Source organism: Bombus terrestris, chromosome 11 (genome assembly GCF_910591885.1).
Source record: "Bombus terrestris chromosome 11, iyBomTerr1.2, whole genome shotgun sequence".
Lineage (NCBI taxonomy): Eukaryota > Metazoa > Arthropoda > Insecta > Hymenoptera > Apidae > Bombus > Bombus terrestris.
This window is the reverse complement of record NC_063279.1, coordinates 8064530-8087255: the sequence shown is the minus strand read 5'-3', so window position 1 is coordinate 8087255 and position 22726 is coordinate 8064530. Positions and strand designations below refer to the sequence as shown.

Here is a 22726-nt window from a genome sequence, read left to right as displayed (position 1 = left end):
AGACGAAGAAACGAACTTGCGAGATATTTGAACCGAGCCCCAGAGCGGGTGAAACACTGACAAAGATTTCATAAACAGACCTCTACTCGCCTCGGATCTGCCGATATCGAGTTTCAGCAAATTATGCACACGCGTTCGTTGATTTTCCTCGCGAATCCTCGTTGAAACGGCCGACTGTTGCAACGCGACAACAAGCGCCGCGATTACCATGATCGATCGGTGCCGCGTTCCGCTCCACTTTTCCAACTATCCAACGAATTGGTTGCGCCATCGTCTCGTTGAACGGCGTTTTCACGCGCAACGGACACGTTCAAACGAATTCGTCGAGGCGGTTTAACAGAAAATAAATCAAAGGGTCGAGAAGAGCGGGCAGCGCTCGCGTGATCTGTGCGAAGGTAGAAAAAGGAGCAGTTCGAAGGGTATGGAAAAAGAAGCAAAGAAACGGGGGTAAAGAAGAGGAGGAAGAGAAGAGGAAGAAAGGAAAAGGAACGAAGGGAGGACGCATTGAAACGCGTCATTCGATCGCGGAGCCGGTATCAGGTGCAAACCAGTTTCGGTGCATACGGGAGGAGTGCACCGGCCACGAGTTTGCAAATGGCGACAAGCACTCGCGCCGTTTCTCAACAAGTGCGAGCCGCTCGGATCCGTTCGAGCGATGCTGCGTTTAGGCCAAACGAGCGTACGCCGCTTCTTCCCGCGCTTTGACAAAATTAAAGCGCCAACGGTCGTTCCTTCGCCGTTTGGCGACTGTTGGTCGAATGGGACATCGAACGCATTCGAATGGTCCGTGAGAGTGCATTTGTAAATATAATCAGACGTCGTTACGAGTGCCAGCGCACACCGAACCGCGCATAATTACATATTGATGCTTCGTCTAATCTCTAAGAGCGTTCGTCGTGAATGAGCTCGTTCCTCGCTCCGTCTTTGTGTTCTTGCTCGTTTGGTCTGAACGCGTCTTGGCGGAACTCGTTGAGTACCGACAACGGAAGCAAATCTTCTGGAAATTTTCCAAAAGTTTAACCGATTTTCTTCAAGATTCAGATCTTTTTCCCTTCATTCAGAGTTTTTATGGAGAACGCTGATTTCTTTCGAGACTCTTAGCCGGTTAACTGCGTTCGACCTGTATACACGTCATTTCGGAGCCATCGACGCGTATACTCGTCGTGTGAAATAAAAAAATTGGCGTTAAATTACGTTAAAAAATAAATAATTAGCATTTGCGAAAGATCGCAAAAGATATATGGGACGCGATAGAGCTGCGACACTGTCAATGTGTATCAGCATTAATTTTGACACGGTTACGCAACGATCGATTCGACTGGCCGCGAGGCTCACGGTCCGACGGACCAGCGTCATCCGAATCAATTGGCTACGATCAGGTCGGGTCAAATCGATTAAACGATCGATCGTCGGCCTGCCTTCTAAAACAATGCCACTGTACCGTAAGCCGTAGTATTCAACTTCGAAAACGTTCCTCGATTTAACCAGAAATTTGGCAAATCCGCGTTTGAAAACTAAAAACTGAAACCTAAATTTTCTATTACAAGTTTCTATGTATACGTCCGTCTGCGATTCGAGTCTATCGTTAAATTCTACAAAAGAGGATCCAGGAAAAGGAAGCGAAATTAACCAAAAGAAATCATATTTTCTAAATATACGTAGATATAAATCTACACACCTATCAGTTGCAAATTCCATGGGGAAAAGAATATCGCAGAGAAAGAAGGCGAAATTTCTGAAAGTTGAGATTCAAATTTTCCACGTAGAAGATCTACCTGCCCGAGCTTGTATATTCCATCAAAAGAGAAGCAAAGAGGATTTGTATCCCGGAAAAAGAGGACGAAATTTTCCAAAATTACGATCTAAATTTCCTAAACGCGTACAAATCCACTTGGCAAGCTCCGCGTTCTAAAAAGAACAACAAAATCTATCTCCGCGAAGAAAAGTCATAAATAGCCAAAAATCGACGCCGTGTTTCCTATCTTCGCGTGTAGATCGGCTCGTCAAGTTCTAAATGAAAGTAAAGAAGACAAAATTTGCGAAAATCGAATGGCAGATTTCCTAAATACGAACGCAGCTGGAAAATTTGAAATTCCAAAGCAAAAGGAAGAAACGTAACGTCTGTCTGTCGACGAAACGTCGGCGGAGGTGCACCAGAGGCGCATTCCTATCGGACATTAGCATTTCTGCGACGCGTATCGAGTCGAGAGGCTGGTCGCGTGCAACCGGGAACAAAAGGCGACACTGGCGAGCGGCCAGCGGTGATCCTACGTGAACAATTCCCCACCCATCGTGCTCGTGTGCTTTATTCCAGTCGAGAAATAATATTCTCCTCGGGGACAGATTCCGGGAACGTCGTGAGATCACCGAATTCGTATCACGTAGACGTAGACGACGAAGGGGACGTCGTTCGTCGATACACCTGCCACCGGGCGACACGTAGTACGCGTTCCAACCTCGTAGTCATGTGCTCAACGTTCCACGTTTTCCGGCCCATTATGCCAGTTTCTCCACGAGGATTAAGGGAAAGTTGGAGCAACAGCGTGCTGAATATTCTTCCTTCCTTCCTTTCTTTCTTTCCTCGTCGTTTGGTCTTTTGCTTATTTCTATCGGCAAGACGGACGCATCTCGTTCTTCCTCTACGACCACAAGGTTTATTTCATACGGAACGACGTCGTGTTTTATTTCATAGAGAACGGCGCGAATTTTTATTCCGGACGAAACGAATAAAACTTTACGTTCCACTCGACGAAAACCAATCGAGGAATTGAGAAAACTCAATCCGTTGTTTCGTTTCCTTTTCATACGCATAAAACACGGAAGAGAAGGCTGGCGTATATAAATGAAAATTCAAGCGCATTTCCGATCTTCCACTTTCCTAAACCTTATTCGTTAAACCCTGCGCCACCATCGCCGACAATTTTCATTCTCCACCGCGATAACGACTACCTAACTATCGATCTACGAACGATGCTAACACGCCCTATTTTTATACGGCGCCTGGGTGTTCAATTTACTGCCAACTTTTGCTTTCCAGGAACGTCGGTGCGGCCGAACGACGTACGAAAAAAGATGATTAACGATTACAAAAAAGCAACGGTCAAGCACCGTGCAAGTTTCTCGAATCCAGCCGATTTCTCGATCTCCGCAAACTTTGTCACCGATCGTCCAAAAGATTCTCCTTCTGGCAGAATGGCGCAACATCTCGCAACGACGCTCGACGTCTAATAAAAAGAGAATCGTTAACGGAGCGTCGGTGACCGAGCAGCGTGGACAGGAGAACGGCGGATCTCGATGAAGGAAGAAAAGGGGAGGTCCGGGCCGCGTCCCTAAACGCTTATTATGCGGCATTACTGGCAGCCCCCTGCCTATATGTATAATACTAAGTCACGCGAGCATTCACCGTTCCGAGGAACCTCGTGTCCAGGAGCGGAGCAAGTTTTTTTGCGGGTTCCGCCCGTAATTGCGGACACGCAGGATATCCCCGAGATCCTCGGCCTCCCCGAGCAACTCGAACACCAGAAGAACAGGCGTTCGATGCCTCGTCGGTTATGAAACGGTTGCATTACGGCAACTGTCCATGTACGTCGCGTCCTTGCTCGTTTACACGTTCTTCGCGCACTGGAATTTCATTATACGAGCAGTTCGTAGCGTTACACGGCGAAACCACGCTTTTTGATATTTTTGCAACTTTAACACCGGAGCGTCTGTCTGCCTAATCGACGTTTGTACAATTTCGTTTTTTTAGTCTTTGTTTCGTCAAGACGATTCGACGGTTCATGTTGTGATAAAAAGAGGTGTCTTTTTCTAGATAAAAGTAAGCGCGGTTTGCAGTGGGACCAACAGACCGGATAGCGAAAGCATTCGTGCGCTTATAGAAAGTTTTTATCAACATACCGTGCGTATGTAGACTGTACGTGAATGTATTCTGTCGTGTAAAACACTTTGAAATTTCTTAGGACTGTAACGAGATGCGAGAGGTTACGGGATACTTACGTCTAGCATAGGCTTCACAGAGATCAGCATAGCGTTCCAACAGTCAGTCGTTGCATCAAATTCGATATCTCGTACGAAATATGGAATAAAATGCAGAAGGGTGTAAAAGAATGCAAATAAAACGTACGCGAATTGAATGGCTGAATATAACTTTGAAATATAGAACGTTGAACGGTCTGAATTTTCAATTCTACAGAAGAAGAAAAAAAAAAGAAAGAAAAGACTTTCAAAGTCTTGAATACCAAATACAACGAAGCTATTTAAATTTCAAATATTACAAAAGGCAAGCAGATGCTGAAAGGTAAAGTACCGCGAGTACAAGTCGCGAAATTTCTATATCTTTTAGACAGCTCGATAAACAAGGATTGCCGAGCCTCGAAGCCCACATTTTTCTTCTTCTTCTCTTCCTTTTTTCTTTTTTTCTTTCAAGATAAGAACCTCGGATAAATATTGAAACAACGATACCACGGATACTCCTTATCGAATGGTTTCTTTTCGAAGAATCGCGCACGAAGCATTTCGGCGTTTGCGCACACAGGCGGTCGCGAAGGTTTCGAAAGAACGTGGCCGCGTTATTTGAACGTGGCGATACACGTATCGATGTACAAACCGCGGTTAATGCCGGCTGAAACGCGATAAGACAACCTGAAATGCCGCACGCTCCTCGTCAACCGGCTCGCTGATCCTTTCACCGGCCACGAGCGGAATACCGAGATACGCTTCCACCTATAAATCACCGGTATCGTCGTTACCGATCTAAAATTCTATGGAGAGCCAGCAACAATGGACGAACGGCAACCGGACCACGGCCCGCTCGCGATACGTTTCGCGCGAGTACGCTTGCTCGAAATTTGTCCGAACGTGGATCGGTTGAAAGGGAAGGCCCTTAAGCCCAGTTCCTGCCAACCCTACGTGGCAAACGACAAACCGAAATTACGTACGCGATCGATTATATGCCGATTTTCGTGTGTCTATACGATATTTAAATATATATAAATAAATATATACAAAAATATACATAGAATGCGTATAATATATAAAACTGAGTAGAATATCAAAAATAGAGTTATAATCGTCGTTATAATTTTTATTGCAATTAACACGCATCTATATTCGAATCCCGTGTCTTTAATTGCGCGTGCAAAAATGTCGCGTAGATATTTAACAACTTTATCTGCGATTCGTGCGGACGAACCGATGCCACACACGGTAGCGTAATCGATTAAAACATCCAACGATAAGAGCGCTCTCCTCGGTTAAAACGTTACATAGCATCTTCATTTCTGCAGATATATCGAAATATTATGTCAAAAGTGTCTTTCTTTTACAACGGCGCATCTTTATCATACAAACATGAAACCTAATCTGTCGAATATCGTGATCTTTATTTTGATAGAAGAAAATGGATTATACGTAATTCGATAAAATAATGTAATATCGTAAACTATTATAATTAGTTTATTAATAATAAATGGATTAAACAGATGTTAATTAAACAGAAAACAATGGTTATTTAACATAAACTAATCGCAACGACGTATTATAATTCAGACAACTAGATAGATTCGACTCTCTCTCAACAACGCTAACAACAGTATCTCGACAACACAAGCACTCTCTGGCTTCTCAACTCATACTGCTGTTTATATCCCTTAGCAATCCCTTGTCTTGATATCTTTTGTCTTAGCCCCAGCACGCACATGCTCCGCAACCGCTTGTTTATAATTTGCACGACAACCCCCAGGCCCCTCGTCCACGATACTGCAATAATGTAAAACGGAAAACACTGTGCATCTATTATCTCCTTATAAAACGAAAGAAACATTTCTATCTAATATTTGAAGAACGCCGTGTTTCTTTTTTTAAATAAAATATCGCGTAGTACGTCGAATAACAAACTGGACGAAGAAAAACGAAGATGGTACAAAGAAAACGATAAAAACTTTAGCTTTCTCCAATCTCGAGGGGATAAAGTATTTTTATTAAGAAAAACAGAAGAACGAATCATTGTGTGCAAGCGGAACATTGTAATCCCATAAGAAAACCATATATATATATATATATATATATATATGATACAGAAGAACGAACCACAGAAAGAAAATTCAATCCAACGCTTTTTGCTTAAAATGTCTTTCGCGCGAAACATTCGCGTGTATCGACCACGTGACAAATTGCGGAGATTTCTATAAGGAAGTTGATACACGGCGCCAGTGATCGGCAATCGGCAATGACTTAAGCGACTCCAAAGCAGGCTCGAGGAGGCAAAACCAAAGCGATTCTCGATGAAAGCGGTCGATGAAACGAGGTCGAGGCACGATGTCCCGGGGCGGATCGATGCTAGGGGATAAATCGATTTGGGACACGGACGCGGTTTAATCGATTCCGTTTCTGGTCGCGTATCCTTTGGTCGCGCGCAGCCTCGTCGAATTCCGATCACGCGGCCACGACCGCCACGCGTAAAAAAGCCTTTATGTGCGCGCCCAACCGCGGACAAACTTCACAAGAAGCCTACCACACCACGCGTCGTCCCACGAATTACAATTTACAATTCCCTGGCCACTTTGATGGTCGAACTGACGAGATTCGAAATGTCCATGAAAAAGCCTCGGAAAAATATTTCAACACTCGTAGGAACATTTCACGCATACATTACGCGTGTTACACGAAACACGTTGGAATTTCGTTAACGTTGCTCGTTCAGCGAACTATGGGGAAAAGTTCAAACCGATCGGAAAATTTGTATAGAAATTCAAAGACGTTTGTCGCGAGTTAAAATAGCCGAACGACGAATTATTCGTTAAGTTAGTAAGCCAGAATATTCAACGAGATCGTCTTTGGTGGTAATTATACGTTTAAAGCTGCTGTTCGTGCCGTGTGGGTCTCGTAATTTGCGTACACATTTTCAGATCGGTTGCACATTTTACCAGCACGCTCGCGATACTCGTACGATTTTAAGAAATTTCATACAGCACACGCGATATACTTGTAACGATTTCGTGTGATAAGCGATCGGGTATCTTTGTAAATCACTGTACAAGTATACCACGAAGAAATTTGAGAATGAAAAAATGCGCAAATTACACGTAACACACGAAAGTATAACGTGAAAATCCGAAGGATAGTTGTTGATCTATTTAATATACGAAAGAAATCCGTGCTCGAGATCGGATAAAAATATCACAAGTCAACGCATTTAGAGGAAATTTAAGAGGAAGAAATGCACAGAATACACATAATACACGAAACTAAGCATATCCGAGGGATAGTTCTCTATCTGTTTAATATACGAAACGAAGCCGTGCTCGTGATCTAGCGCTTTAGTTGCGTTCGCAAAAATATAAATTTACGCAAATAGAACGTAGATGTTAATGGATCCGCAAGAAATCTAAGGCAACGTAAATGCACCGAACGCACGCGATATACGAAACTGCAGAACCAGCTATCCAACGCATACCGTATTCGTTATATCCAACGAATCGGTCGAATCTTTCGTTGAAATCTGTCGCTTTAGTTACGTTCGTAAAGGCGTGACTACATAAACATCCGCGGTCCACTCGTAAGCGCTGCAACAGACACAGCTATTACTGCGCGCGTTTGAAAATTCCATGGAACTCGAAAGAAGCCAAATTACACGGTAGTCCGACTGCCAGACACTCGTAAGTCCCACTCGAGGCACTCGAAGGTCTTGCAGAGAGCAACGCGGCGAAACGGAAGCTAAGCTGAATTAAAGAAGCTACGCGTAAAAATTGTTCGGCTCGACAACGTGAAAACGGGTTCGTTAACATATTCGTTTCGAGCGTGGCAAATGGGATCGGTGGACGAGCGCGTCCGTTCCGCGGCGTAAATCGCGCGAAATATCGACTCGTCGAATCGTCGAACAGCGGCGAATCGTAAAAACACGCGGTACACTAGCGAATGCCCTCGAAAGCAGCTGCACGCATCACAAGGAATTCCATAAATTCGCGCGGCACCGTCGTACTTTTATCGATAGCGCGCATCTAAGTGGCGACGCGTAAAACGCTCGCATAATTGGACGAACGCGAACGTGCGAAATCGATGCCGGTAATTTAACCAGGACGATAAGTAGCGGCCTCTCAGCCACGGAATCTGGCCTCCTCGTGAAAAAAATGAAGACATCTTCCTGCGGAGGATGGGTATTTCGTCGGTGCTTGTAAGATATCGTTCCTCCAGAGCTTAACACGTTGGCTATCACGCGCGTATCGCGTGTATTTCGCCCTGGGAGCCGCGATAGACCGAGCAATATTGCACGGTAACGTCTAATCTTCGCAAAATGTTCCGTTGTATTTTCCTGCGTTTTCTCTCTGACAATGTTATCCAAGCATCGTTCGTAATTCATCTTATTTTAAACATTGCAGAAAATTGAAGCATAGGCAGTATTTACACACTTGCTGTTGGTATTCCACGTATAGAAATCTTATTGTTTCTTATTGTTGGTATTCCATACCTTGCGTGGGTAAAGAGTCGAAGAATTGAAAATTTTGGATGCAAACGCCAATAAGAAGCAAGCGGTTAAATTCGATCACGTCGCCTGCCGAATTTCGTTGCATCGTCGGTTGTTTAAAAAAATGTGTTCACATTGGAGAACACGAGACTTCTCGCGGAAATTTAAGCTTTCAAAGGATTACAGCGAGAGGTACATACATACATTGCGCATTTGGCAAATATTATGTAAATTTTAACGCGTTAATAACGATCGAAATGCGAAGCTAATCCTCGAAGAAGGGTAACAAATTATTGGGAACGTAGTATGGAAAAGTGGAGGGATAAAAATATCGAAGGGAAGTACATGTGGAAAAGCAAGAAGCCAGAAACCAAAGCAACAGTCCCGACAAATCATTTCCCTGGCCGATGACAAATATCCAGCGTAATCCAATAAGGACGAGGCTTCCAACGAGCCGTCGAAAAGCGTATGAAACTTTCCGTGCTCCGATAAATCAAGCACGCTCCTCCCTCGCGGACGCTCACGCTCGTATATACAGAGGGTTGAAGTACACGAGCACGAAAGTAAAAACGAAAATAGGAAGGAAAATAAAAAGGAGGATTAAAACACACGTCGAGTGGCAACGAGAAAGAAGCTTCGAGGGGGGAAGAGTCGAAGGAAGAGAAGAAGAAGAAGAAGAAGACGACGAAGGAGAAGAGGGAGGAGGGTTGCGGACAAGAGGAAGAGGATCCCAGAAACAGGCGTGCAGGCTGCGAAGGAACGGGACAAGGAGGAACGAGCCCGCATGTGACATTCGAGACACTCGTCCGGCCTTTCTTCCTCGAACGCCCTTCGAAAGCCGAAGGAAGAAGCGAGAGAAAGATAGAAAAAGGGAGATTGAATCGTCTCCATCTCGGGCCAGCTGGTGCACACCTCTTCTTCCCTCTCGCTTAATCCCTTTCCAGCGTTCGCTGCTCACGACGTCGACGACGACGACAACGACAACGACGAAGTACGGCTTTGGTCCTGTTCGTCCTTCGGCCCTGCCGTACCGTATTGTGGACTTTTCTCAAAGAGGACAAAAGGATTCGCTCGGCACGAATAGCACCGTGCCCATCCAGAGCACGTGTGCTGGCTGCTGGCCAGTTAGGGGAAAATGCCGGTCAAAGGGACGCCGAAAGAGACCAATTAAACGTCCACGCCAGAGAATACAAGAGTTCCAGAGGGTTTGATGAGATTTTAGTAAATAAGTCGGAGAAAGGGATTGGTAAAGAGGCTGATGGCTGCCTTTGTAGACACTCCACGTCCACGACAAGAGTGTTTTCGGCTTCTGTGGGAACTCGCGATCAAATATTTTTGTTAGGTCTTGCCTACCTTTTTTTCTCCTCTTAAGAATATTAGATAAACTAAACGTTTCCTCGGTTCGAGTGGATGATATCTCGGGCTCTGTCGTCCACTGAATTTTTCCTAAATTTCAAACTACGTCGCGATGATTCTTCGTTGGACCGTTATCGCCATCTTATTGGTATCATCGACGTATTTAAATCGAGCTGGGGGACGAACGCGATCGAAAAATGGATTTTATTGGTCGAAGGGACACGTAGAAAGAGTGGCAATATTTCCAGATTCGTGGTCGATTGAATTTTTATTAATTTTATTAGTTCCGCGTCATGATGATTCTTCGTCAGACCGTTGTCAAAATTTTATTAACATTATCGAGGTATTTCGAGCAAGCTAGAGGATCGTGACGCAGCTATTTCGCTCGAAAATGGATTTTACTTGTCGAAGGGACGCGTAGAAAGAGCGATAATATTTCTAGATGATAATCTTGGTTATCGGTTGAATTTTTGTGCAATTTAATTCCACGTCGTAATGATTTTTCGTCAGAACGTTATCAGAATTCTACTGAAATTATCGACGTATTTAAATCGAAGTAACGAACGATCGTGATCAAAGGATAAGGAATTAGCCAGGTATTTCGCTTGAAAGTAGATTTTTACGTTAAAACACGCGGAAAGAACAGATATACGGTAATGGTCTTTCCGTAGTCAGATTAACAGCTGCAATTACAGCTTGTTCTTCGTTCTCCGACTCTCTATCCCTCTGGGGCCAAGGATCTCGCAGTTGCTCTTTGATCTTCGTACTTATCGCGGTTACATCGTTGGTGCGCTGGTTTACGCGTTTCACGTAAACACTCCAAGTAGCCGACGAGGGATTGTTATGGGAAAAAGTGGCTACCAAGAGATTCCCCTCCCGAAACCGGAAGTACCTTCAGTAGCCTTTCTCGATGTATCGACGATAACTTTAACGAATAATAATAGCTTCACCTATAATAATTGATCTTTCAAACGTTCAAAACATATAGCTTGCTTTCGCCAATATTCTACTCATTTTTTCCTAGCTAAACGTTTTTCTAATGTTTCTACGGTTTTTTTTTTTTTTTTTGAAAAAACATGAAATATTCTACGCGGATCGACAATGGAGTTTTGAAAGGAAGCTTCTATGCGATAATAAAATAAATAGAGAAAAAGGAAAGAGCTGGAAAAGACGGGAGAAAGGCGGTAATTGGTCCGCTACGACGACGGCCCCATTAGGCATGTTTTTTCAGTCAGGGATAATATTTTGACGCGACGATCGTGCCACCCTATCCAAACAAGAATATTCGACGGTCAAGCAGCAGCAATAACATCACATTTGCAAACAAGCGCTTTTCATGCTGGCCGGTTCATCGTGTCGTTCCGCTTTCGAAAAATTTGACACCCTTTCCACGGCACCTGGAAACCAGAACGAAGAAAACCGAGGCTCTCCCTCGCTGAGAATATTAAATAACCACGAAGGTCTATTTGGTCGAAAAGGGAAAATCTCGCAAGATTTCCAGATGAATCTTTATTTTTTCATTTTTTCATACTCGCCTTCGTCCCAAGGCAAACATAAATTTTCCAAAATCTACGGCGTTTCTCCCGAACCAAATTGTTTGTAAAAACGAGGAAAAGAAGAAAGAAACGTTGTAATTAGCGGAAAGAAACCCGAGCCATGTTTGAAATCTCCAACATCTCTAGAGTACCGTTTCGTCTTTTCAAAATTCCATAACTTCTAATATCTGAGAAACGCACGTTTATCTACGGCATACAGAGGCATATTAAGAGCCTGTCGGAAAAAGCAGAGAAAATAAATTCCATCTAGCTAGGAAATAACTGTCTGTCGGAGCATTAGCGAGAACTTCAAACGTTCGTCTAGAAACCGCCCGAAAAGCAAACAATCAACGCAGATACGAATCTCAGAGCGCTCTAAAACTCTATAAGCCTTTCTCTTAATATGTGGAAGCATCTAATAGCTAAGGACAGACTAATATTAGCCTCATATTTGTGGCTTATAAGTTCATAGGTATACCGTGTTCTCATTTACGAGTCTGCTAGATATTCATATCGTTTTATAGCCACGAGATAAAATAAAGAAATTTGTCGATTTAACAAAACTTTGCTATCACGAACGTTACATTCCAAACGAATAAGCGTTCCACGTAACTTACGACAAAACACGATACATCTATTAGATTGTCCGAAAACGTGCTTTTTACAACGGTGCACCTTCAGTGTACAAACGTGAAACCGAGTGTGTGAAATGTCGCGGTGTTTATCTCAACAGAACAAAATAAATCGTACGTAATTCGACAAAATAATATACAACATCGCTCTGGTTCACCAGAAACTATGGCAACTTTTGGGCTTTTGCCTCCTTGCTGCGTTTCCTTATTGTCGTTCCTCCCCGTCTTGTGAGTATCCTATATAATATGAATACTCTAAGATTATCGTAGTCATTTACGATTCGACGATACGATTCGAGGGCCAAATGTCGAACCACCTCTCGCAACACAAATTTAACGCGACGTAATTGGATTTCGAAGCTTATTGGATCAACAACCAACTCGATATCGAAAATATTATGGACGCGCCGTCGGTGGAACACCGGTATCGAGGTCCCTCCGATTCGAAAAAGAGGAGGAAACGATAATTTAGCTGCGCGTGGTCCGGCTAACTCGAACGTATCGGATAAACTTGTTCCAGCGGAGGACGTCTAAGCACTCGTACCACCAGCCTCGGACTTCCCATAGGAACAACCTGTTGTTGGGCCCGCTCGCCCTTTCGTGTTTCTACAAACCTTGTTTCGAGATATTCGGACTGCTCCGCGAGAACAGGACCGGTCAATGGAATTAGGAAAGTCGTGAATTCGATAAACTTTCAACGAACGTGAGCTAAGTTCTTAGCTGAATTATAGCTAGCGTTTGGCTAAACGTTTACGATAGAATGATTAATCCAGAAACGACACGCTGCTTTCTTTCAACTATCGCGTGTATCCATAGAAAAGCCTGTACGTGCTACCTCTTGGTCGTAGAGAGAATTTAATATTCCGTTCGTTTAGGCAGATAGCGTAGACGAAAGTAAAAAAACAAAACAATCAACTAACATTCATTGGCATTCGTACATTCGTTTTTCTACAGACGCGACGTTGCGACGCCATCCGCAATTATTTTCCAATTATTTTGCGATATATCATAATTAAAATGGCTTTCTAAAATTCTACGTGCTATCGGGGTCACAAAAGACCAGTGTGACATTCTAACGTTAAAACTCCTACACCCAACGAACGTCGAAATATCATTCCGACCTCGCTTTCCCCCAAAATATCCCACTGTTGTTTACCCTAACAAAAACGCGATAGAAACACGATAAAAAATAGAAAAAGAAGTGGAAAAAAAATGTAACAATCGAAAATAGTACTCACTTCCGGCCGCTGTCGAGGAACCTGTCGAACTCGACGGACATTTTGCAGCAGAGGGCCCGCCTGTTGTGCGAGGACGAGCACTTGGTGTTGATCATGTGGCCGTCTGCAATCAAACAGGGACACCAAGGTTCAGTGAGGGATAGTGGGCGATGTAATTAATTAAGAGGTTAATAATCATCCTCGTCGGTACAGAGGCTTAATTAATTCGGCCCGATCCTCGTCGCTCGTTTCTCTTCTCCTTCATCGGACGTGCTTTCGAGGGCACACCTCGATCATCGCGATACACGTCGTTCCACCTTCCAGCTACGGACGCTCCCACGATACGCGAGTATTTCAATTACGCTCCGCCAACAATACGCGACAATTAACCGTTCGAACCGCTCGCCGTAATTACACGGCCGCTTAATAATCGCGCAGAGGCCGGCGAAGAATAACTCGCAAGGATAAGATAAGAGAAAAAGGTCGCAGGTTTTACGACGGGTTTCATCCTGGACCTCGGGTGATTAATACTTGGTAACAACAACGCTGATTCGATGATCGAACGCTTGCATAATAATCTGCTATCTATTAGTAGCTGCTCGTACCGTTGGCAAATCGACGAGTTAGCAGTTGTAGACTTCTTTTCGTGTCTACGTTCTTTTTTCTTTTTTGTAGATTTATCACAAATAGGATAATTGGCTCGACTCGTAGCTTGTACAATTTACGCGCTAAACGCGACGTTGTTGCTATCGCGAATTTATCAATACCGATATAACTTTCGATTTGCAACTTGTAAAACTTCGTTGTATTAATTAGACACGGGAATGTAATAATTACGCGCGCGCGGGAAATGTCCAGTTAAGAAACGTATCTCGTTTATTTCTTTCTTTTATTTACTTAAACGAGTTTGCCTTTTTCTTTCATTTGTATTATACTTACGCTTATTACTTACACATGGTGACGCCAGGTGCATACGAGCATACAAACATTTGTGCGATACAAGTATCGGTGAATAAAATACGAGTAGAAAATATAGAAAATATAAACAAATATAAGTAAACATAAGTGGGATGTATTTTGCACTGTATTACGTATATTGGGTCATATACGTAATTTTGGATACCCGTTCCAAATATCCAAAGATTCTTCCAATAGAACAAAATGGATCGTACGTAATTCGATAAAATAATACAAAAGAAAAAGCAACATTGTGCATCCATTATTTCCTTGTGAAACGAAAGAAACTTTTGGGCCAACCTAACAGATCATACTCCAGTAGTATTCGTAAAAATATGAACTTTTACGCAATCTGTAACAGTAATGTTCGATGAACTTATGTCAATTTCGAAAATTTCCTCGTAGGAAATAAAAAGAAGTAAAAAGTATCCAAAAATATTTCCTCTTAGAAATGTCTTGGAAACTGAGAAGAATTCGGAGCAACGTAGCTTCACGTGTTCCCCTGCGGCGAAACTGACGCATCAGTTGGCCGCGTGGGTGGACGCAGCCAACAACAGGGAGGATAATACCGGGCACGGAAGGACTTAAGGAGGAGGGGATGAGCACGCGAGCCCTCGGGCACCGTCCGACATTTGACCTCACCACGCGCTCTGCACCGGTTTGCACCTCCACCACGGGCCCCTTTCTACCTGCCTCGCGTAATCCACCCTTGTTCCTTCGTCCGCCGAGATTACCGCCATATTCACGAACCGGCGGAATTGGATCAGTGGAGCAAAAAATTACGTTCCTTTTCCCCCACCTAATTTCGTATTTCTAGTGAAAATTTTTCATTTTCGCGAAAATATAAAATACGTTACATGCGTTACGCGCTTAGCTTCGTATCTACTCTGCAACGTTTAAACAGCTTAGACGGAGCTCGTTGTTAATTTAGTGGCTCTACAAATTGAACACTCGCAAACTATGCGGAAGAACATATCGGGAAAATAATACATTGACAAATTGGCGCTTTCAAAGACCTTTAAATCGTAGTAAAACAACGATATGAAATCACTGGTTCGTGTAACTAAAGTTTACCTATTGCTCCTCGCTGTCTATGGTTTTTTGCTCGGTTGATGCGAGTTCATGATCGTACAAGAAGATTGCGAGAAACATTTGCTTGTAAGCACCGTGATAACGTCGCAAACTTGTGTCGATCGTGAGCCACGACAGCGTGTCACATAACCCGTGCCCCTACTGTTTACATTTTATTCTTAGACGTCGCTTATGGCTCAGCTAAAGTTCAGTCAATCAGCCGCTGTTAAAATTTCGTTCGTGAAAACGAAGTTTGCGTAAATAGAGGTTCACTGTATTGCCGTAACTTCTTCTCGCTTCTTGCGAGAGATTTACGATGGTAAAATTGACGAGACAAATATCCCGCTTTTGTACTAGTATTCGATGGAAGAATTCCGTTTGGAAGTTGGAATTAGTTTTCGCTAGAAGTTAAGACTTTCGCGCGTGGCCGAGATGTCGGGTCGAATGAAGGCGATCGATCGATGTGTCCCCTCGGAAACCGGTCGCAGAATCTGCTGCAAGGTGGAATCTGGTTCAGCCTGATCGACACGCGGCGCCGCTTCTCCTTCTTTGATCAACGCGTGATTATCTAACGACGAGACCGCAACATCGATCGAAGAAGTTGTCATCGTACGCCACTCTTTACCCTTGAAACGTCCGTTTCAAATCGCAGCAAGAAAATATCCAGATTCTTTGAATCTCGATGAATTCCTTCAACGAAGACGAAGAAGATTCGTACGTCGACTCCAATACGTCCCACGATCGATAGAATTCTTCAAAATTCCAAAATAATTTCTTCAAAAATTCCCTCGACAGAGAAGACTCGAGTGCATCGACTCCAAAATTTGTCATCGTCTTTGGACGATGCTTGGATGCCTCGGATCTCCGTGAAATTCTACGAAATTCCAAAGCTACTCTTTGAAATATTTCCTCGACAGAGGAGATTCGAGTACATCGATTCCAAAATTTGTCCCAACATCATCGCCAAGTTCTTCGAAACTACGAAACGTCAGCGTAACGAACCTCCGCGAAAAGATTCCGAAGATCGACTGGAAATTCTTTCGCGATCAAAGGGTCCTCGCTCGATTCTTCGAAATACCGATGCAAAATCCCTTGATAAAGTTACTCGGAGAAGAATGGCAACTAAATTCCATTTCCATTGGATTCGATCGAATCCAGCAGGTGGTCGATCAACGCGATCTCTTCCCCCTTAAATCAGTCCGGGAGCATCTCATGCCAGTCCAATTACGCCGGTTCGTCGGATTAATCCCGCGGCTTGCCAGATAACGATACACGCGTGTCGTCCACGATCCACAGCCATTAAAACATCGAAGCCACGTTGAGTGGACAGTCGTTGCGAGGCGGTGTGTTTCGGTTGGCGACCATTAACCGGGGACGACGAGCGAACTTTTGAAATGATTGACGAGCACGGGTCCGCGAGCGAGCCAGCTCCTACACGCTCGTTCGTTCCGCGCCGGCAATTATCGCGTAAACGAGGCCAACCATTAAGCCCGGCCGTAATTATCCGTGCCTCGTATTACAACAGAAATAAACGCTCCTATTCGGTTCTTCTTTCTTTTTCTTTTTTCTTCGTTCTTTTCTATTTATCCGCTCCCTCGTTTATCCTTTCTCCTCCGCTACGTCTCTTTTCTCTCTTTTTTTCTTTTTTTATACATATGATATAATGAAATAAAACTGTCCGACTACGTTTCGTACGATCCTTGATATATTAGGATAACAGGGTCGTACGAATAAAATTATAGTTTGGTTGGACAGAATGATGATAGGGATGATTGGCTAGGAGGAGATCGACAAAGTCGAGCCTCGAGTTTAGTCGCTGCGAGAAGCGACTTTTTCGGGCTTAATTACTTGCTTAATTAATGAAAGTCCCGAGAGGAATTGCGTGACGAGAGATGGTAGCTTCGTAGGTGTTTTAATCTTTGTTATTACGTAGAATCAGGAAGTTTGTGCCTGTATTTTAATCGACATGTAGCTATGTCACGCGTTACTGTTTCACGTTGTTCCAAAATGTATAAGGGACGAGTATCTCGTCGCTGGTTCCAAATTTTCTAATTGCTCTGAAGTTTCCATCGGCGCTGTTTCCAAGATAAGCTTCTTAACCAGTTAGCTGTTACGGCCTCTTTGAAGTGCGTGTAAAATGTGTTTGGCAAAAAGTAAGCGGCGACGAGAATACTCGTCGGGCACGGAGTATGCGTGACTCTTGCGATATAGAATTAAGTTACAACGAAATAACCGTTTTATTTTTGGATTTTATTACTGACGGGGCTCGTCGTGACGCAAAGTAGTGGCATTCCTTCGTGACGAATATACTCGTCAAAAACAGCTGACTGGTTAATTACGCGCTCTAATGCAGCAAGTACGACACTGTATGAAAATCTTTACGCTCGACTGTTCCCTTCGAGAAGACACTAATCGCAGATTACTGTCAATTACAATTGTGTAACACAAAATTACACGAGCTGTAAATTTCCTACAAATGTACGTTTCTTTCGAGTTTCGCCTTCGCATCGTACGAAGAAGCAAATAAGAAAAGGAAAACTATGGCCAGCTACGTCGAGTGCAAAGGACTAAACATACTCTTAGGAAATATTTCCACCTATTTTGGATTTTGAACCTCCACGACGACTAGGCTTCTCGGTCGTGCTGTTAATATTAATTGCTCTTTGTCCAGGTTTTCTCGCGTCTGTCCCGAGGAAGTAAACCGGAACGTTCGCTAAACGCGACCGAAACTCAAAAAATCACAAACGTGTGCCATTTCTACGTATCGTCGTACGAAGATCGAAGATCGAAGCGGCATTTTTCGCTCGTGGATTTTACCTGCTCGCGGACGTTTCCTCGAGTTCTCTACGTTTCAAAACGCAATAATCAGATTCGAGGAACGGCAAGACGAAACAAGATCGCCAAGTAAAATATCAACTGGCTGGCTTAAACATGGACAGAAGGCTAAAAAGGAAGCACCCAGCAGACTTCGCAAAGGATATAACCCAGCCAACGCGAGGATGGTACCCCACTGGGGGTAGCCACCAACATGATAATATAATTGTTAAAAAATTCGACCTAATGTCCAAAATGGACAAATTGTGAATATTAAGAAATAAATAAAAAAAAAAGGTAAAATGTCAATGGGAAGAGTAGAAAGTAAACAAGTACAAAGTATACTCACTGGTCTGATTCTGAAAGTAGGGATCGTCCCGGTCAGTGAAGAACCAAGTCTGAAATCAAAAATAAAGAAAGGTTAAACCGAGAGTACTCGACGACCGGGTAAGAGCTACTTCTACGCCGGTTTTGACTCTAACGATCGACGTGTCGGTCACGTACGCAGACGCCATTGTTTACCGCGGCTAACACGCGCCACGTACCGATCATAAATTTCGATTTCTTCCGTTGCTTCGAGCTTACATCGCTCCATCTACGTCCACCGAGCTCGATAAATCGCTCTCGCGAGTTTCGCCCTCGATCGCCGCTGGGAAAATAAAGTTCTTCTTTTTCCTTATTTTCTCCCTTTTTTTTATTACTTTTGTAGGGACAAACAACAAATTAAGATAGTTGTCAACAGACTTTTATCTGTATTTAATCGCCAATAAATTCTACACATTCGTACGTAGTAAATTACAGACCGTTCATACATCTGTAATTATGGAGAATAAAATATCGTTGAATTGAAGCTATTCGAACACGCTGGAATAAATTTCGTACAATTACAGAGATTAATACAGTCACTATGCAATGAATCGACACACGTTTTCCATTAAACAATTTTTTCTCAGATTATGCATTGGAAATTCATAGTGTATCGAGTTTTTGTTGCTCGAAAATACTACTGAACGATACGGAATTTAATGCGCTTGAACCTAATTAATTAGTACGTAGATGATATAACAAATACGATGACGCATCTTTCTTACTTTTTTCAGCCACTCTATATGAGAGAATTTTCAAGTTGTTCAAAGCCAGTGCTTCCAAACTTCCAAACTTTCAGGTCTAACAAAATTATAGTCTACTCATGGCTGTCTCTAAGTTATACAGCTTTTCGAAAATCCAAAAATCTACTAATCTTCTCTTCATAAGGGTAGAGATCCAAAGAAGAGAAATTGCAGCAAAACGAGATTTTCTTTCTATCGTTAGATTTTCAGTGTATTAGTCCATCCATTAATTACGTTGATCAATGTACGCTTTTCGACGATCGTCGATAATTTGCCAAAAAATTCCACGGGACAGAGACGCTGCGAACGAACAGCAGATCGAGAGAAAACACCTTAGGAATTAGGAGCTCTGGGTGATTGTGGTCGGTGTCATCTGCATGAGAGTAGAGCGACGACGTTGAAGATTGGTGCAGTGCACGTGTTAAAGCAGTCGCCTATTTTTAGTTGGCGAGTTCCCTTCAGGAAGTGAGCGTCGACGGAACGAGGGGTAACGCTGCCGTACCAGACGTCACGAGCATTGTCTCGAGGATTTTCACGTGGCGGGATGCGCTTTCGAACCCGAGGAAACACGGATCCCTGCCACTTGTGCGCGGCAAAAGAGAAAGAACGTGGGAGAAACGCTCGTTCCGATGTAATAGACGTCGGAAACGAGTAGAAAGTGGCGAATTCGTATCAAAGTGGTCTCTAAGCGTCCAAAGGAAACACGATAAACGAATTCGAGCAGATTTCTTGCGACGTTTCTTCGGTCAGACTATGGACAGACTTTGGTCAATATACGAAAGAAATTTTGAATCTTAGCTGTAGCTGTAAAGTTCATCTTTGCTCGTTTTATTCGCCGAATTACGCTATGGTCTAACAGTAAATATATTTCATCGTGGTCTTTGCACAACTAATTCGAGGGACATAGACAGGAAATGAAATACTCTGGAAGATTGTTCGAGCTGTTTGAGAGAATTCGTTATCGAAGAAAGCGAACAGTTTTTGAAGGAAAGATTCGTAGAGTCGTAGATGGCGAGAAGTCTAACTATATTTCGATGTTTGTGAATTTTCGCTGAAAATTTTCATGATATACAGGGTGGCGTGATTAAATGGAGTCACCTAGATATCTACCTTGTTTATTGTTGTATGAAAAGCTTCCCAGAACAAAGTTACGCTACTTCGAGCGTCTTTGGACGCAGATATCTCTCGCGCGAAGAATTAAAAAAACGCATAAATTTGTGGATATATAGAAATATAGAGTTCCATCTAAAAATGTAACAAGGATACTGAGATACTCGTGAAAGTTCCTTCCGCCGTTACCTGTGTCTTCGACTAGTGTAACTTTGTTACTGGGAAGCTTCTCTACATGAGAATAAATAAAGCAGGTATTGGATGATTCCATTTATCCAACCATGTATAACGATTTAGCACTATGACACAAACGAGCATGATATAATTGCTGCTGAAAGAAACAAGAAGAAAGTATAGAATAAAATTTGTTAATTTTCGAGAAAAGCGAGTTTCAAAGTTCGATTAATTGCCACCTAAGTATGAGCGAACGATCGGCAGGAAGTAATTGCACGTGTAAAAAGAAATAGAAAGTGCTTAACAAAATTTGTCCGTTTAAGGCTCCGTTTCGAAGAAAACGAAGTTTGAACGCGTTTAGCTCGCAATCGACCTGACATACGCGCGCGATGAATTTTCAGATTTATTTTTCTCAACGACAAAGCGTCCTATCGAGGAATTTTATTCCACGTTTTCGACCTATTATAAAAAATTGTATAAGAAATGTCTTCTATAAGAAATCGCCTTATTCGTTACTCGGCCGTATCCTATTTTCTAGTTTCTCGTGTATTCGTGCTTCGAACGGCGAACGTATTTCGAGCGTGACAAATCGCTGTTCCTCCCGATTTCCCAAAACTTGAATAGCGGCTTAGCAAACAGCGGTTGTTGGATGGCTATCCATGGAACGTTATCTTACGACCGACGATAAGAATTGTCGCGACAAGACGGATGTCCTGTATAACCGACAATTAAACCGTAGCGAAGGGAGAGACGGAACAAACGCGGAGGAAGAGGAAAAAAAAAAGAAAAAGGTGAGACGAATAAGCTCCCGAGTCAGCGTTCGCAGAAGGAACACGAATATCCGGCAAACAAGAGACATCGCACGCCAGGGAAAAAGAGGGACGAGAGACGCGATGACGTCAGTGGCACCGGCGTCGCGTTACATCGACGTAATTACGTTAATCCACGCACGTACGTCGCGGCTAAAACGGGCATCGTTGTTAAGCCGATATCTCCATTGCACTGGGACCCAATTCTCTCTCTCTCTTGCTCGAGAATAATTTAAACGTTTTGGTTGCAGTCTCCGTTTCCAACTCTATGGGCGACGCGAAGTTAGGAATTAAACAGGCTGTTCTCGACTCCAACTAGGAGAGTACTCGCGTCCTGTTTTGTAATAAACTGGAAGATCGAGAAATCCGAGTTGTAAATCGTCTGGGAAGGAATATCACGAAGTATGTGGATCGAGATCGGTGGATCGTTTGAGAAAGTCCGAACCTAATATACCTAATAACAATATAATATCTAATCTATAAACCTAGGAATTAGGTAGTCGAGAAACTAAATGTATAAATATACGAGTACACGAGTGTGTGAAAGTAGCAGCTCGAAAATCTGAATACTCGGATAGGCGAGTGTGTAAATGCTTACGTACTTGAGCATTTAAGTACGTACTCGAATGCAGTAACAGTGGAATGTACCTGAGCTGTACGTGCGTTTCAAACTCTGAGAGGAATGAATATCGAACAGCTAGAAACGCACGGTACACGCGCAAACACCAAACGGGAAACTATTATTTCGATACTCTGAAAATATCGACGGACAAGTAAACTATAATGTTTTCGATGCTCGACGTCCCAACGTTCCGAAAAGTCGCGACCGAGGTCCGATTAATTTCAAGGAGAAGTCCTCGGTGATCATCGATATAAAAAAAAAGAAGAGAAAAGAAAAGAGACGGGAAGAAGAAATAAAATGAAAAGGAGAAATTAACTCGAGAGATACTCTGTATTTTACTCGCGTAAAATTACAGCGATGCGGTCGGTGAGCGTTTCCAGATAAATAAACGACGTAATTGATCAATTATCCGCTGACGTTTCAGAGGCGAAACGGCTGTTGTAAATTGAAGGGTTGCGATATAGGGCGAGTCACTGAAACTAATGACAAACGCTTCGACGGCCGATCGATCGGTATCCCCGGCAGAAATCCTCCTTCTCCGAATGAAATCCTCCGATGAACACCTACAGCATGTTACTTAACAGCGAGCCAATCGAGCACGATGACTCTCCAATTGCAACACGTGAACCCCGTCGGATACAAAGTGCAACACGAGCAATTTGTCGAAATCGAAAGTATCCCTGTAGCACCGATACGATGGTAAATTCGAACACTGTCATCCGAACGTTGTCTATGGTTGTTTTACGGTTCTTCTTCGACCGTTACCATCTATGCAGATGTATGTAATATCTATGCAAATACATTCGCGGTCTTGAGACTTTACTATGTACGGTGACTCGCGAAAATAGCTGAACATTTA

The 22726-nt window shown here is 43.2% G+C and overlaps 1 protein-coding gene across 1 annotated transcript in view; it reads right to left on the bottom strand.

Moving 5' to 3' along the window:
- Window positions 1-22726, bottom strand: part of LOC100648290 (fringe glycosyltransferase) — a 121418-nt gene that overhangs the window by 92795 nt on the left and 5897 nt on the right. The window contains exons 3-4 of the mRNA XM_012313812.3: window positions 18393-18441; window positions 13223-13325 (exon numbers count right to left, since the gene is read on the bottom strand). Of these exons, the coding sequence (XP_012169202.1) occupies window positions 13223-13325; window positions 18393-18441 (152 nt within the window). The remainder of the gene's footprint in view (window positions 1-13222; window positions 13326-18392; window positions 18442-22726) is intronic.